The 16,740-nt window shown below is 36.1% G+C and overlaps 2 protein-coding genes across 11 annotated transcripts; one reads left to right on the top strand and one right to left on the bottom strand.

The window, feature by feature from the left end:
* The first annotated feature begins 2,416 nt into the window (after positions 1-2,416).
* On the top strand, positions 2,417-4,874 carry LOC130994100 (F-box/kelch-repeat protein SKIP6). Of its 2 annotated transcripts, none has more exons than XM_057919143.1 (2): positions 2,417-3,706; positions 4,404-4,874. In XM_057919143.1, the coding sequence occupies exon 1, from the start codon at positions 2,529-2,531 to the stop codon at positions 3,621-3,623; it is 1,095 nt and encodes a 364-aa protein (XP_057775126.1). In that variant the 5' UTR covers positions 2,417-2,528; the 3' UTR covers positions 3,624-3,706; positions 4,404-4,874. The 2 variants fall into 2 exon arrangements, with proteins under 2 accessions (XP_057775126.1, XP_057775120.1); XM_057919137.1 differs by having other exon boundaries at positions 2,424-3,706; positions 4,400-4,874.
* A 138-nt stretch (positions 4,875-5,012) lies between these two features.
* Positions 5,013-9,269, bottom strand: LOC130994206 (shikimate kinase, chloroplastic). 9 transcript variants are annotated; one of them, XM_057919243.1, is made up of 12 exons: positions 9,068-9,129; positions 8,937-8,973; positions 8,041-8,385; positions 7,146-7,204; positions 6,926-6,980; positions 6,764-6,836; positions 6,458-6,545; positions 5,931-6,013; positions 5,710-5,839; positions 5,539-5,617; positions 5,387-5,451; positions 5,013-5,294 (listed from the first exon to the last, which is right to left on the bottom strand). In XM_057919243.1, exons 3-12 carry the CDS (start codon positions 8,249-8,251, stop codon positions 5,259-5,261), a joined length of 879 nt encoding a protein of 292 aa, XP_057775226.1. In that variant the 5' UTR covers positions 8,252-8,385; positions 8,937-8,973; positions 9,068-9,129; the 3' UTR covers positions 5,013-5,258. The 9 variants fall into 9 exon arrangements, with proteins under 9 accessions (XP_057775226.1, XP_057775243.1, XP_057775237.1 ...); XM_057919260.1 differs by having other exon boundaries at positions 8,041-8,333; XM_057919254.1 differs by adding an exon at positions 8,752-8,852 and having other exon boundaries at positions 8,937-9,128.
* Between the last annotated feature and the right edge of the window lie 7,471 nt (positions 9,270-16,740).

Here is a 16,740-nt window from a genome sequence, read left to right as displayed (position 1 = left end):
CCAAAACTAAAAATCGAAATTCAAGAACCATATTCACTAGCTGCTATCCATCCGGCATGATGAGGGAGTGAAAGAGAGAGAGAGAGAGGCAGGGGCGGGGCTATCGTCACCTGAAATCGAGTGCAAAAATTGGGGATCTAGGACTCGATTATTTTACAGATAGGGGTGTGAAGTTTGTGAAGTCGCTGGAGTCTGTGGAGCACTCCATCGTCGTCGTTGCTACGAACGCTAGGAGGTGGTGAAGTCGGTATGGGCAGCGCACTCCGACGACGCTGTGTAAGATAGAGAGTAAGATAAAATGAGAGACAGATCTGAGACGGACATGGAGGCGGAGTGAGCGAGGAAGAAAGAGGGAGCAAAGGCGACAGCGTATGCCGGTGCTGCATGCGCCGCCGCGGCTCGCAGTGGTCACCGCAAACAAGAGATAAAGGGAGAGCAGAAAGAGGGCAGGGAGAAATAGATCTCGAAATAGAGAGAAAGAATGGGGTTACCTGAGACATGGTGGAGGCAGCGGAGGAGGGTGGGTGGACGCAGAGTCGCCGCGCCGTCGCCGTGGAGGAGGGTGAGGGCGGCGAGGGTGAGAAAGAGAGAGTAATTGGGAGAGAGAGGGAGAGAGGTATAGTGAGGGTACGTAGGTTTTAAAGTTGTTTTAATTAGGCTTTAATTAGGCTTTTAATTAACATTAATCACTCCCTTATTTTTTCCAAAATAGGAAACGTGTCATCAATAGCGGGACAAGCCAAAAAGGAAAACGTGTCATTATTAACGGGACGAAGAAAGTATATATTTCTTAATATCTGTGTCTAAGCCTTGTGACTTATTAAAGTTATTTTATCTATCCTATTTTATTATAAATTATTTATTTTTTAATATTCATGTTCAAGTCTTCTTACCTATTGAATTAAAATGAACGAGTAATACTCACTTCATCTCACAAAAACATAAATTTTTTATTATTTTGGATTATCGGCCTACTTGTGAGGTTTAGTGTTCAAAGCCTGTTATTTCCTTCCTCGAGTTTTTAGGGGTGGAAAAAAAACGTTATGTATGTGATTTTCTATACCAAGATAGTTTAAATTAGGGGTAATTGCTTGTAAATCCATAACGTTTACTCGGAATTGGTTTTTGCTCCCATTTTCGAAGGTGTGGCCCCTAAATACATAACCTTTTATTTTGTCTCGTTTTTCTCCTGTCACCGGTTTTTTCTTACGCCGGCGCCGAAAATTACACCGTGGCAGCCGGAATTGACAAGGTGGCAGCCGGAAATTGACACATGGACATATTATTAACACGTGGAATAAAAAAATAAAATAAATAAATAAATAAAAACAAAATCCCCCCTCCCACCCCATCGTCTTCTTCCCCCTTTCTCCTTCTCCCCCCACCTGCCGCTTCCACCACATGCCGACGAAGACGTGCCCGGCCGAGGACGCCACCCCTTTCGTCCGTTCACCTCTCTCGCGAGCTCCGTTCACGAACGATATTTTTTAGTAGCATAGCAGGCGAAAGGGTAGTTCATAGGCGAAGGATACTTCGCTGTCAATTTGTGAAAATCAGTAGAGAGGGAGGCGGCTGCTCCCCACCGGAACTCCAGCGGCGGCGGAAGACGTTACCTGAGAATGAGAGGTGTGTGAGACGAGGGTGGAGACCGGATTTGGGGATTTAGGGCTTCGGATTTAAGGGTTTAGATATGGGGAAGATTCAAGGTCTGGAAGGAAATGGCGGAAGGGGAATTGGGTGAAGCTCTCTTCCTCGGAAATGGGGCGAAAAATGGCGGATTTGATGGTGGGAAGGACTGACGGAATTTGGTGGTGGTGGTGGTGGGAAGGGCTGACGAAACTTGGTGAGGTTGACGCCTAGGTTCGCCGCCGCCGCCGCGCGTTTGCCTTGGCTCCCCTCCAGCGAAATAGCCACCACGTCGCCGCTGAGCCGAGGTGAGGAGGGGGGTGGCGGGCGCCGTCGCAGGCGGCAGAGAGGCTGGCAGAGGGTGGGGGGAGGGAGGGAGGAAGGGGAAGAAGATGATGGAGTTGGGAGAATTTTGGTTTTTTTTTTTTTTTTAATTCCACATGTTAATAATATGTCCATGTGTCAATTTTCGGCTGCCACCTTGTCAATTTCGGCTGCCACGGTGTAATTTCGGCGCCGGCGTAAGAAAAAACCGGTGACAGGAGAAAAACGAGACAAAATAAAAGGTTATGTATTTAGGGGCCACACCTTCGAAAATGGGAGCAAAAACCAATTCCGAGTAAACGTTATGGATTTACAGGCAATTACCCCTTTAAATTATTATGACTCTAAAAAAAAAATTGTTTAAATTATTCTAAAATTAATTCCTTGATTGCAATTTAGGAAAATAAATTAGACAAAAACACAAAAGTATTTTAAAAATCACGTTTCATAACTCCATATATATCTAAAAAATCAATCCGAATGTAACGTCCCCCTCCCCAACTCCCCCAAAGTAAAAAAAAAAAATCTTTACAAAAAATACTCTCACACTCCCTCTCTCTCTCTCCGTCGCATCTTCAATGGCGGAGCAAACCGCCGCCGCCGCCAGTTCAGCAACCTCAGCTCCACCGCCTACACCGCCACTAATCCAGAACTTCCCGGACGATATCTCAATCCAAATCATTGCCAGAGTGCCGCGCTTCCGCCACCCCTTTCTCTCTCTAGTCTCAAAACCGTGGCACGCCGTCGTCAATTCGCCCGAGCTCTTCCGCACCCGATCCCTCCTCCGCACATCCCAATCCTCTCTCTACCTCAATCTCCGGATCAATTCTTCTTTCAACTGGTATTCCGAGCAAAATCCCCAAAATTCGAAACGCAGCTTCACCCCCATCCCCTCAATCCCCCAGCACCCCGTCGGATCATCGATTTTAGCTCTGGGCCCCAAAATATACGTAATTGGTGGCTCAATTAGCGATATTCCGTCGAATAATGTCTGGATCTTCGATTGTAGGTCAAATAATTGGGAGATGGGGAGTAGAATGAGAGTAGCTCGTGAATTTTCCGCGGCGGGGGAATTGAATGGGAAGATATATGTGATGGGCGGGTGCAATGTCGATAATTGGTCGCGATCGATCAACTGGGCGGAGGTTTTTGATCCGGAGACGGGGTTGTGGGCTGCAATTCCGAGTGAGATTGAGCTGAGGGATAAGTGGATGCACGCGAGCGCGATGATTGGGACTAGGTTTTACGCAATGGCGGATAGAGGTGGTGTCGTTCTTGACATCGGCCGCGGGGGGTGGGGGAATGTGCCTAAGAGGTTGGATTTAGGGTGGAGGGGTCGGGCCGCGGTGGTGGACAATGTGCTGTATTGTTACGATTATTTGGGGAAGATCCGCGGGTATGATGTGGAGGAGGATGTGTGGAAGGAGTTGAGAGGGGTGGAGAAAGGGCTGCCGAAGTTCTTGTGCAGTTCGACAATGGTGAATTTGGATGGGAAGCTGTGTGTGGTGTGGGAAGGGAAAGGAAATGGGAAAGAGGTGGATATAATGTGTGCGGAGATTGAGGTGAGGAGGGATGCGGATGGAGGTCTGAGTGGCGCAATATTGAGGTTGGATGTGATTCTTGTCGTCCCTAGAGGGGCTACGATCTCTCATTGCTTGGCTGTTGAGTTTTGATGGGTTTAGGGTTTAGGTTTTAGGATTTAGGGTGGATATTGATTGAGGCGAAGAGAGATGCAATGCGGAGATTGAATGATAAGGTTAGGCAGGCTATATGCTTTCTTCGATTTATGATCTATTTTTGCTCGTATATTTTAGTTTTTTGCTGTTTCATCTTCTTTTTAGAAGTTCTGTAGTAATTTATATTGATTCTGTGTTAAGATTTTGTAGGACTTGATACGAGTTAGTGATTAAACACTGAGCTAAACATCTTAATGCTATAAACTCTTTATCTTTTATAAGTTCTAAAATTAGAAATTTGGGAACCTTGCATATATGCTATGTTTGAATACAAGCTGCACTCCACCCATGCCAACTGAGTAGTTGTTTATTATTGCATGTCTAATTCTTAATTCAGGCCAAATTTTGACAAGTTAGAAACAACACAGCAGTTTTAGGTGTCGCATAAATTGGGCGAAACGCTAAACTCCCTCTTGCACTAAATGTTTGATGTTTTAGCAAAAACTAAATAAAGAGTACCGAGTTATTTTACAGTATCACTTAATTTGTATGGAGTCTCCAAAACATCTCAAATATTTAAGAATGAATGGGATATATATTGTAACCATCTTTTATAAAACAAAACTGTATGTGAATATACATTGGGATATTGGAAATATGGTCTTCATTCCTAAAGAACATATAAAGAACTACGACAACCAGTTAGAGGCAGAATTTATAAGCCAAAACATGAGTTAAAGACACTAGAGCTTTACTGGAATTTTCTTGTGTAGGCAGGCTGGAGGAAGGATCATGAGAATGACGATGCTTCAGGTGGAGAACGAACAATCAATATCTAAATTGGAGGGAAGAAAAATCTCCGAATGCATGTGAATGTGGTTGAGTAGCTGGAGAATTGTTCGAGTGGTTCGTGCTGAAGATCTTGAACTGATCAAGGACTCCAGCAAGTGCGCAGCCTGTGAGCGCAAGGCTCTCGACTTTTTGCCATCATCCCAAAGGGAGTGAAGTTGTCTATGCCATTGAGCATCTCGACCAGAAATGACGATATCTTTGTACTAATAATACGTTGATCTCCACAAAGTTTTGTTGTTTTTCTGTATTTCCTCTTCTTGTGTTGTGTCTATACAATAATGTAATAATTTTTAGATTATTGCTCACAGAAAATGATTCAAACGAGAACCCTTAATTATTGTAAAAATTCACAGTTCTTCGATTATCAAATTCTACGGTAGATGTATGATCTTGATAGATGAATGCAACACTTAATTTTGAATTTCATGAATGACGAAAAATTCATTTATGTTTTAAGTATCGTTAATTTCTCAACAAATGTAGTAACTTTATATGTTCGGTGCAGTGAATAGTTTGCAGTATCTGCAAACTTCAAAAAATCAATCAACATAGATAAATTAAAAAATGGAGGTACGAGTTCATAACAATTAAAAAGGAAAAGGCAATACTTTAGTTATTTCACTACAACAAACATGAGCGAAACTCTAGTTGATGATGGAGCCCAAGTTCTTCCACATTTATTCATGCCATGTCTAGCAGCTGAAAAATCGACACAACACTCTCCTACACAACCAAATATCAACTCCGACTATACACCATCCCAAGACGATAACTTCTTACCTACTTCGTCAAGAAATGCTCGATTTCTACAAGTGCCTGGAGACGAGCAACGTTACATGTTAGCCATATTTATCAAACACGCAAGCCAATGATGAAGCAAAACTAGAAGAGGAAGAAGGAAAGCAGACCTCAATCGCAATTGCAGTTGGAGAAATATCGGATACATCTTCATATCCAAGTTTGGCTGCCATGTCTATTATAACACATATATTGTCAAAAAACTAGCAAAATTCTGAGAACATGAAATAGCAAAGGAGAGCTGTGTGCATTGAGAGCTTACCTTCAAGAGAAACTCTCACATCAGCATTGGCATACGCTTCACCCCTCTGTTCAAAAAGGCTAGATAATCGCTTCATAGTCTGCACAAAAATTGAGAGTGAATTGTGACAAGTTTCCGTTATTGACCCTTTTCTTGATGATATTCTGTATAATCGACAAAGTAATACCCTACCTTAGTATATGGATCTCCATCTCCATGATGCAACAGGGGACGAGAACCAGTTCCAACAGCTACAATTCTACGAGCTAAGGCTTCCAAAGGCACGTCCAGCCAAACGCTGATACCCTTTCTCATGTGTCTCCTAGCATGAAGAACCAACGAAGTTTACACTATGAATCGTATCAAATTGATCGCACGAAAGGAAAGAACAGGATGACTTCACATATTATTACCAATTGACTGGCCGTACAACTGCACCCCCACCTGTTGAAACGACTAACTGATGCATCGAAGACAACTTCTTCAACACTTCAGTCTAAAAATCAAAAGTTCGAACACAAGTCAGTGACGATGGATAGGATTTGAGTCTTCAAGTCTTTAACTTGTTAGCACTCAGCATGACAATATATCCCCTCACAAGTCTTGTAAACCATTTTAATAAAAACAATCAAGAATTCCATTGTAAGTAGACATAATTTTCCTTGCATCCGTTAGGAGATGCAGACATGCAAAAGAGGAATAAAGGGGTATAACTATTTAGGAAATTCCGAAAATAAGATGCTCAATAAATAATTTCTTCTGTTTTTGCTAACGCATACCAGCCACGGAAACACGAGACGAGAGAGCATTCTAAGGGCAATAGATGCATTGTCAAGGGTTGAAAGAAGACAAATAAAAAAAATCTCTAGTTATTTTTGTTGTAAGGGTCTGGAACGACCCATTTTACAGGAGGAAAAGTTACAGTTTAGTGCTGGCTAACCTCATTATCTCTAAAGAAGCTCTCGCCATGTAACTTGAATATTTCTGCCACAGAACTTACGCCAACAGCCTCCTCTATTAGTACATCGCTGAAACAGTAAACATTGTCTAAGCTTAGAGATAGGTATGGCATGATTTGCAGTGTGGGATGCCAAAAACGACGAGAAACAAATCATTGACAAGACATATATATCCTTCAATTAAACAACCAAATCATTAAATTGCTACAAAACCATCCTTGCTGAGTTTTCCTCTTGTGTGTGTGCGTGGCTGTCCTTTCTTTTTGGAAGTGTTAAGAGGAGCTAACCAGTCAAGAAAGGAATATCGAAGGGCTTCTGACAAAACCTTGCCCACCGTTGTTTTCCCGGATCCCATCATTCCTGCAACATATGAAAAACTTCAATTGAAATGCAAATGAACTTAAGCAGCTGATTTTTTTTTCTTTCAAATAATCGATATGTTCACCCACCAACAAGATATATGCAACGTCCATCTAGATTTGGTTCAACCTCTTCAGCTTTATTCTGTCACAGCAGCAGCACTGAATCAATATCTGATTCAAGAGTTCCCAGTATCGAAAACACGCCATATTTTTAAAGCTTAATCTAATATGAATACAACTCAAGACAGTTGTTTGCAACTAAAAAGATTTCGCGCATAGGGGCATTGAAAATGTCGCAAGAACTTGCCTTTATGATATCTGATTCATCAAGGAATGCTGTAGAACTTTCAAATTCCATCACTGAAGCTGAAAACAGAGAACACCATAAGATGTTAGTGTGCCGTCATTGCATGAAAGTTGATGGATCAAGCTTTTTCTTTCTTTTTATATGTTGAACGAGGGGAAAAAAACCAAAAACTTCTAAAAATATAGCAAGCAAGCATTTTAGTCCACGTTCCTTACACACACACACACATATATATTAATATATATATATATACGTATGCACACATGTTTATATCTATGCAAGTGCACATCTTCCTACAACAATGAAACAAGAAAATATATAATTGGGATCAAATGCAGGAGTGGATCCGCACACATTTGCCCAATGACACAGTTATGCATGTGTGATGACTTGCGAGAAATGAATATTCACATGACCACCAACAATAAGCAACGAATAACACCCAGAAGTTTTACATAGAGAACAAGCAGCACATAGACAATGAAGTCAAACATACTACTACTTCCCAAATCCAACAATGAATTTTGTTAACTAAAATCCATGGTTCAGACGAGCTCTCAACATTTTACCAGGACATTTATTAGTACGACAAAGGTAATTTCTGTTGGGAAGTGAAGGACGCTGAAAAGTCCAGTAGTGGGTTGTCAAGCAATGAATTTGAAATGAAATTATGCTACATGTTATTCGAATGTTCAGTCGGTCTGGAACACCAATCACTGGTTGATACCACGATTTGAAAAATTAGGAACTTGAACAAATCATAACAATATTTTGGCACAAAAAAAAGAACTAAATGTTACAATAATGAAGTCAAATAAGAAAACCACCAACAAATATCCACGTGAAATTAGCACAAAAACCATCAGAGAGTATGTCTAGTGAGTTCACTACCTACCTTGACGATTCTCAGAAACACACGAGACCTTCAAAGTTACAAATCCATGCAATCGTTCTTTAGCACGTGGAAAACGAGAAACTGGCATATGATACAACCGTTGCCCCCCATACTTTCGGAGGAGTTGCAAAGAACCAGCCGGTTTTCTTGCAATCTTTTCCGGGTTTACCCAATTGGGTAATTGCAAGCCTGATGAAACTCTAGCCTCCATGCTCTATCACTCCTTCTCCCAAAATAATCAAATCACAGTGCCAAGAAAATGAAGCCACTATTACAAAATTTGAGCTTATCTTCTGCAAAATGACAAAAACTTCACTCCTAAACAACAAAGTTTGAGTTGATCTTCTGCAAATGATATAAACTTCAATCAGAAATAACCTTCATAGTAATACATAACCTAAAAACTCTAAAAAAATATCCAATCTTTAGCATCCCATTTCATCAAATCGCAAGAAATTCATGCTAAATAAACCATTTATATTCATAAAATCGAATAAACAAGGCAGCTCAAAAAAAACCCATATGATGAAACTCTAGCCTCCATGTTCTATCACTCCTACCAAAAAAAATCAAATCACAGTTCCAAGAAAACGAAGCCACTATTAACGAAATTTGAGCTTATCTTCTGCAAAATGACATAAAACTTCACTCATAAGCAACAAATTTTGAGTTGATCTTCTGCAAATGACATAGGCTTCAATCAGGAATAACCTTAATAGTAAAACATGACCTAAAACCCCTAAAAAAAGATCCTATCTTTAGCATCCCATTTGATCAAATCGCAAGAAATTCACGCCAAATAAACCATTAATCTACATGTAATCGAAAAAAACAAGTCAGCTCAGAAAAACCCAAATGACAAACAACATCAGAAATGGAAAATAAACAGAGCCCACCTGCCAAACAATTCGACGCACCAAATTATCTATTCTCCTTCAAGTAGAGGTGAATGAAAAGAAAGCAGAGATATAACTAAATGAATCGAAGAAGGGATGAAGGTGAGAGTGAAACATAAGCTTCTACCTACCAGAAATCCAAACGACGGTTGTAGTTGAGACGAGAATTGGGGTAGGTGGCCTCAGAACAGAAATCCTGTCAACTTTTGAAATGGAGTTGTATTTATATTCTACTCAAACATTAAACTTCACGTGTCCATTCGTAATGGTTGGTAAAATCGAAACCAAATGAGATAAACATGTATGTAAAATCCCTAAAAAAATCTTGATTCAATTTTTTTTTTCATTAATTTTAATTTCTTGTGCGAATTATTAAATAGGATTGATATCTAAAAAGGGTGAAAATAATTTTACATTTAAATTTCTTTTTATAAGATGATAGTAATTGTTATATATAACACCATAATATATTGTTTGATTCAAAAATCAAAATTCTTTATAAATTAATGATATAAATGATCCGTACATCTAAGAGGTGTGATAGCTAATTTTTTTTATATATATCTTATCAAATATAATACTATTAATATCTAATAAATTAATAAATATTTTGATAAAAAATATCACTATTATATTGCAAACGAGCCCTAGGTATACAATTTTTAAGCTTCAATTGTTTGCAACTGTAATAAGTGTTAATTGGAATTTATTGTACAACAACTTTTATTTTACTAATATAGTAATTGGACAAGGACTGGACACCAAAATGTCGGGATAGATGATCCGAATCCGAATTAGTGATGGTCATTGGATTTCCAATTTGGACCATATAAATAACTTTTTTTTTTCTTTTCAAAAGTTTTATATTTTTTTTTTATCGGTCAAAGTCATGTTAGATGTTAGTAATTAGTTCCTCCATTCACACCAAGAACCACCTTATCTCTCCATTCACCAAATCCACCTTATATCTCCAATCTCCAATTCGCTCCCAAGAGGGATCGAACCCGGGTCATCAAAAGTTTTATATTTGTATCCAATTTAGTTTTCATCCATCAAAATAAATATTCTTTTTTGAGAGGAATGAAAATAGAAATTCAGTTGTACCGTGAATGTTACTACTAATGATTTTCGATTATAACATAGCACTGAAGCAGTATCAATTTGGTGGTATGCGCACCTAGTTAATCATTGTGGTAAAAATAGTAGTCTACATTAAACATGGATGGTAAATTCTCAAACTTATTGTGCGACTAGCTCACTGCTTCATAATTATTATTGCAGGAACGCTCAATGATAAATTCAACGCTAAAGAAACCCCGATAAATTCATCGTTAAATTCGTTAAATTTAATTTTTGTGGTACAGTAGAGTGATAAAATCTTGAATTACATAATCAAAATAGTTATCACAAGAAAGCACCAATTTTGCATCATGTTCAGGCTTTGACACAGCAGTTGAAGTAGCTGAAGAAGCTCCTCCTCCCCTGTTGCAAACATCAACATGAAACACGATTATTACTCCATAACACAATGGCATAAAATATCATAATCATTTAGGTATTACTATTATCATACCATTAAGACAAAACAAAAATCTCTTCCCTATTATCCACAATTGTGGTCAAACAACTAGGCCAGCCCTAGCCCATCGGGCTAAAAGAAGAATTTGGGCCGGTCCAGTCTAAATTGCACGGTCCGACCGGCCCGAAATCTAGGCTTTTACTAAAAGTTAGATTTTTCAGGCGGACGGGGACAGTCCTAAGCCAGGCCCAAAATCATGCCGGCCCAAATGAATGTGATCCAACCAAAATAAATGAATGAAGATATACATTTTTTTAGGAAATGACTAAAATACCACCAACTCTTTTTCTCCACCCCAACCACATCATTTTTTTAGGAAATGACTAAAATACCCCCAACCCTTTTCCCCAACCACATCCATTTCCCCCTTCACCAAAGCATATCAACTTTCAACTAACAACAAAGCTATCAACTTGCACAAAATGTGTTGTGTGTGTGTTGTGATGCCCAAATTAAACCCCAGCAATATTAAAGAATGACTAAAATACCCCCACTCTTTTCCCCAACCACATCCATTTCAACTTTCACCAAAGCACATCAACTTTCAACTAACAACAAAGCTCTCAACTTGCACAAAATGTGTGTGTTGTGATGCCCCAAACCCTAGCAACTCCCGAGTAACGACTACGAGTATCTGGTATCAACGTGAAACGGACAGGAATGCGCAAAATGTTGAAGAGGGAACGAGAGGGCATACAGTTGGAGGGCAGCTCCGGAGATGACTGTGAGCGGAGGTGGAGCTTCTTGTCGAAGAGATGAGCTCCTCCTCGTTCCCAATGCTGGCCCTTGATGGATCCATCTTGTTCTGCTTCCTCATCTCTCTGATCTTCGAGAAATCCATGGAGTAGTCCGGTATCACGCCCTTCTGATCCCACTCCCCGAACTGTGGGACGGACAGCCACGGGGCATTCCTCTGCATTCACAAACACGAGTCTCATTCCGTGTTTGAAAACTTTGAAGAAACATAAATGTATAGTATATGATTCCAAAGTTTGTAAAAATGAAATGAGATGTGTGTTCGTCTAATTACTTGTTATTACAAGGGAAAAGAATGAAATGAGATATTGATTGGCACAATTATTGTGGACTCATTTTGATTAACAAAAAGACTCTTTCCCTTATTATTCAAGATTGTTGTCTAAGATATTCTTTCTACCCTATTCCTAGTTTCTCCATGTTTGGAAAAGTAGCATGAAAAAAGAAATATTGCATCAGAATGTATGTAGGTATTAATATTATTCCAAAGTTTCTAAACATGAAATGAAATGAGATACTGATTGGGTCAGGGATTTTGGACTCATTAACTAACAAAAGATTCATTTCCTTATTACCTTACTCAAGATTACAATTATTTTTTTGTATATACTTCGATTACGCCTAATTTCAACATTATATTAAATAACATCATAGATCTAAAATAATAAAATTAAATAGTATAAAATTTCTATTTCATATGAATTCAACAACTCAAAAAACAAAAAAAAAAAACATCTTTACAGGAAAGTTTAAGCAGAAAATCAAGTTTAACACAATTCTGTCACCCACTCTCTCTCTCTCTCTCTCAAGCAAGAACTAACACGATGCATTTAATTCAGACATAAACTCAAGTGAATCCATTTTCTGCAAGCTACATACACTATACATATGTGTATTTTTGAATTGGGAATTCACGAAAGATTCAAACTTTTTTCCCTGAAATCTTCAAGTAAAGCATAAATGAAGAGAAATAGTTGAAAGAGAAAAGCCCTTTACCTCCTTGTGGTCCATTCGCTTGACCGAGAAAAAAAGATTGGATTTTTCTTGGAGAAAAATTGACTTTCAGCTAAAAAGAAGACTTTTTTGGGATGAGAAACAATGATGACGGAATGTAGAGAGATGAAGAGGGAAAACAGCTAAAAAATTCAAATTAGGAAAGAGAAGAGAGAGTATATAGATTGTAGAATGTGTTGGATATATATATATAGGAGGAGGAAGTGGAAGTTTATGAGATAAGGGATACTGCACTACACGGGATGCCATTGGAATTTCACACGGTTTTTCTGCACCACCACTGCCACTTGCCTTTCTCACACCACCTAGCCTACCTATCCCTCTCTCACTCTATTTATATACACTCATGTTAAAGAGCACCCCACAAACTAGTTAAATAAAAAAAATGTTTATTTAATTTATTTTTAAAATAATAAAAAAGTTATTTTACTATATTATACTTATTTTTGTAATTTTTTATCCTTCAAAAATGATTTATTTTTATTTTTTTGTAATTTTTTATTCTTTAAAAATGTGTGTTTAGGTACAATTGCTTCTATATATGTGTTGTGTGAGAGAAGGAAAGAGTGAAGAAATTAAGGTCGGCGAGTATAGATGAAAATTGTAGTTATACAACTCATAAATCTTATCACTCTAACACACGTTTCATATTGTGATCTTTTAGGATATGTGATTTTGCATGGGAGATGCTTATGTGAACAACTGCGTCGTATATTTAAGAAAAATATTTTTTCCAAAAATTTTGATGGATAGTTTATTCAAATTTAAAATATGTTGTGGCGAGATTGATGCAAAGATACTCTAGGAAAAAAAATGTTAACTTGTTAGCCGAGGAAGAACGAAGAGTGAGGTTAATTAAGCAGGGTAAAGTTTATTTATTTAGTAAAGCATTGAACATTGGACATGATTGTCATACAGAAATAAATCCATAAGTACATTGAAATATGATGCATTGAGCCATTGATAAATGATATATTGTCCAAATAATTAAATAAATGCAGAATCATTTTGGAATAGTGTATGGAATATTTCAGAAAGCATACCATATTTTGTTTTTTTGTGTAAACTCAGCCGTGTCCATGTGCCCTCAATTATGCAGAATAAGAAAGTATATTAAAAAGGAACATTCCCTATTAATTAAGATAATCAATATATTTTTTTTCTTTTTCTTGAGGAAATCAATATATCTTCTTACAAAATAGATGTTGATAATCCCATAGTTGCTATGTGAACTGGAATTGAAAGAAACAATAAAAAGTAGATCAACAAATTGCATGCCCCAATACCAAATCCTACCATACGGTTGTTCCCAATGTACAAAACAATTGGCTCGATTTATTCGTTACATTTACATGTTATATTTTATATTTAATTTTTTTCAAGTTAGATCTATGATGTATGGATGTTATTAATACTCTTTTCAACTACAAAAGATATGGTATTTTTCAAGTTTTTTTTACCTTCTCTTCTGATAAATTGCTAAATACACGAACTTAGTGTTTTTCTGATTTTTCCCAAAATTTCTATTTTTCCTCAAATTGATGCTAGCGTGGTCGCCAGAGCTGCTGACGTGGAATGACCGTCATAGTTATAAGTGGTGATTAAGAACCTACCTATTCGCCATTACTCCAGCCGACTTTGACGCCTTCGGACCACTAACAACACTGTCGGGCTAAGTTTATCGAAGACTAATTCTACCCCCAATTAAATACATAAATTAGAGAGTGGAGATAATTGACAGAAATTAGCAGAGAATGTCAACAATAATTGATAGAATAATGAGTTTACCTTTGTTTTTTGTTTTTTTTTTTTGTTTGAAGAATTTGTGTTTATTTACGCAAAGAATGGGATGAATTATATGGCTTTATTGCTTTTTAAGAGTTTTTGTTGTTTTATGAAGTGGGTGGAGAAGGTACCTCTTTTAATTTTATTTCATCTTTTATAAAAAAATATATAGAAATTAAAATTTTGACATGTATATGACACTTAAATAATAATAGGCCACATAGACGCCAAATCAGTTTTAATTTGATTGAAATTGTTTGTCATGAGAAAAATAAGAAAAACACTAAATTCGTGTATTTAGATTCAAAAAATAAAATTCGTGGGAAAAACTAGAAAATGCTGAAAGTTCGTGTATTTACACGCTAATAGCCCTATTTTTTTTCCCCAAGTACTTCCATCTATTCACAGTTAATTTAATATTTGCAATTTCGTTTTTACTAATGTGAACAGACAAACATGCAACAATCTTGATGCTCAAATTAAGTTATTTAACGATCTCCTAATATATTCGAGGGTTGGAGAGAAGACTTTAAACTTCTCTTTTTGTGTTTAATTTCATATAATTATATACCTTGCACATATATTTGTCTTTAAAAATTGAATAAAGTATATATTAATATCGTCTTTTCAAAACTTTTTAGCTATAAAGTGAAAAATAAAAAGTCCAAACGCATTGGGCCACAGGCCTAAATCATACATCGAATTAATATCATAGACTGCAATATTGGGCTTTCAACACATTTAGATAATATTGGGTTAAAAGTCCAAACTATAGTCTTGTTTCACTTATTTATTTTTTAGGATTATCCATTTATATTCCAAAAACCATTGTCTCGCATTATATATTTACTTCTAAGCTGCATTTCGATTTTATTTTTTAAAAATTAATATTATATAAACGTGCTTCTCAAAAAAAAAAAAATACATAAACGTGGGCGCTGCACAATAATTTTTTTCCTTGATATATTTTATTTTTTCCAAACTTTAAAAAAGTTATATTTGCTCCAATTCAGCGTCTTAACTATAAGCATTGAAGTTCAATGTCATAGAAGGAGAAGCAAATGTGATCTCTTTTTATTTGGATTTTTTTTTTCCTTTTTCGATACAATAAATCTACGCAGCCACATTGTGGCCACCCACAATTTAGTTTAATAGGAAAAATTTCAATTTATTTAATTTATTTTTTAAAATAAAAATAAGATTTAGTTATTTTATTTTATTCTCTGCATTATAGTTATTTTTTGTAATTTTTTTTGCAACTTTTATTTTTAATTTATTTTGTAATAAAAATAAAAAAGTTACAAAAAAATTATAAAAAAATAACTATAATGTAGAGAATACAATAAAATAATTAAATCTTATTTTTATTTTTAAAAATAAGTTAAATAAATTATTATTTTTCTATTAAAGTGAATTGTGGGTGGCCACAATGTGGCTATTTAGCATTAGTCTTTTCGATACACTGAAAAAATGTGGCTATACTGTGTGGCAAACAATAAAAAATACTAGTAGTATTTAGTGATATTTATGGTATTCTTATTGTCTTTAGTCTTTACATTGAAAAATAAACTCAAATGGTGTCTATGTCTCAAGCTCAACTAGTCCTCTTTCACATCTACACCATACAAATCTATGCCTATTAAAAAATAGAAATAAATATCTTTTGTCAATAATTTACATTTATTTTTCGTAATATATCATTAGTAATGTAAATTAATATTTATTATAATTATAATTATTATATACTTCACATCTATAACAAATAACAAGTTTCTACAATATGTCAAACACATCGTCTCATTCCCTTACGACTAAATGAAACATGACAAATAAATATCAAATGTGACAATGTATGATATATCTCCATAGATACGAGTGGTCGATGCACCATGTACGAATCCCTTTGTACACATGGCATAAAATGTGAGGTTGCAATCATTTGCTTACTCACAATTTGGTTTAGACCACAAAAATACTTTATCTATAATCTACATCATCCACATAATTTTGCCGAGGCCCCAAAATTGTCGTTTTTCCCTCTCCAAAACAAATAATTTTGGAAGAAAAATCAAATTTCCCCACACTTCTTTTAAAGCGTGTTTATACATGATATATTTATTTTTTCCTTAATATATTTATTTAGAATGATAATTTATTTATTTTACTTTTTATATCATAACTAAAGAGATAAAACATAGTATAAAATTATACATTGTCCAAACAAAAACATGCTACCCAAATATGACATATTCAAAATTAGTAATATGTCTAAACGAATTATAAAATGGTAAATAAACTTTATTTTATCTCTTTCTTGTACCATAAAATAAATACACCCTATTAATTTAATCATGACGTCATCCTAAATCAGCAAATAACCATTTATTTTTTCATGCAAGGTTATTATCATTAGATATAAGTTTAAATAACTTGAATCCTCGACTTTATTAATTGAATAAGAAATATCTTATCAACATAACCTTTAATCGTCAGCGTCTCACAAATTAATTCGAACGATGGTTCATATGATTACTTACTTTTTTTAATAATCAACAAGAAAGAATAATATTATCTAATAATGATCGTATTTGCTTGAAAAGACAATAGAATTGAGACCTAAGTATTAAGCAGTTTTCAATATCCATAAATTAACATATACTACTACTTTCT

This window comes from Salvia miltiorrhiza, chromosome 1, assembly GCF_028751815.1.
Source record: "Salvia miltiorrhiza cultivar Shanhuang (shh) chromosome 1, IMPLAD_Smil_shh, whole genome shotgun sequence".
In the NCBI taxonomy this organism is placed as follows: Eukaryota; Viridiplantae; Streptophyta; class Magnoliopsida; order Lamiales; family Lamiaceae; genus Salvia; species Salvia miltiorrhiza.
Note: the sequence above shows the minus strand (reverse complement) of the source record. Positions and strands in the feature narration are given on the sequence as shown.

Excerpts from the sequence above, each read along its gene's own strand:
- LOC130994100 (XM_057919143.1), top strand. The coding sequence starts at position 2,529 with ATGGCGGAGCAAACCGCCGCCGCCGCCAGTTCAGCAACCTCAGCTCCA.
- LOC130994206 (XM_057919258.1), bottom strand. The coding sequence starts at position 8,251 with ATGGAGGCTAGAGTTTCATCAGGCTTGCAATTACCCAATTGGGTAAAC. Across the intron at positions 6,546-6,763 it reads CGATATTCCTTTCTTGACTG|CGATGTACTAATAGAGGAGG; the intron begins GTTAGCTCCTCT and ends TTACTGTTTCAG. Across the intron at positions 5,295-5,386 it reads CAACTGCAATTGCGATTGAG|GCACTTGTAGAAATCGAGCA; the intron begins GTCTGCTTTCCT and ends GCTCGTCTCCAG.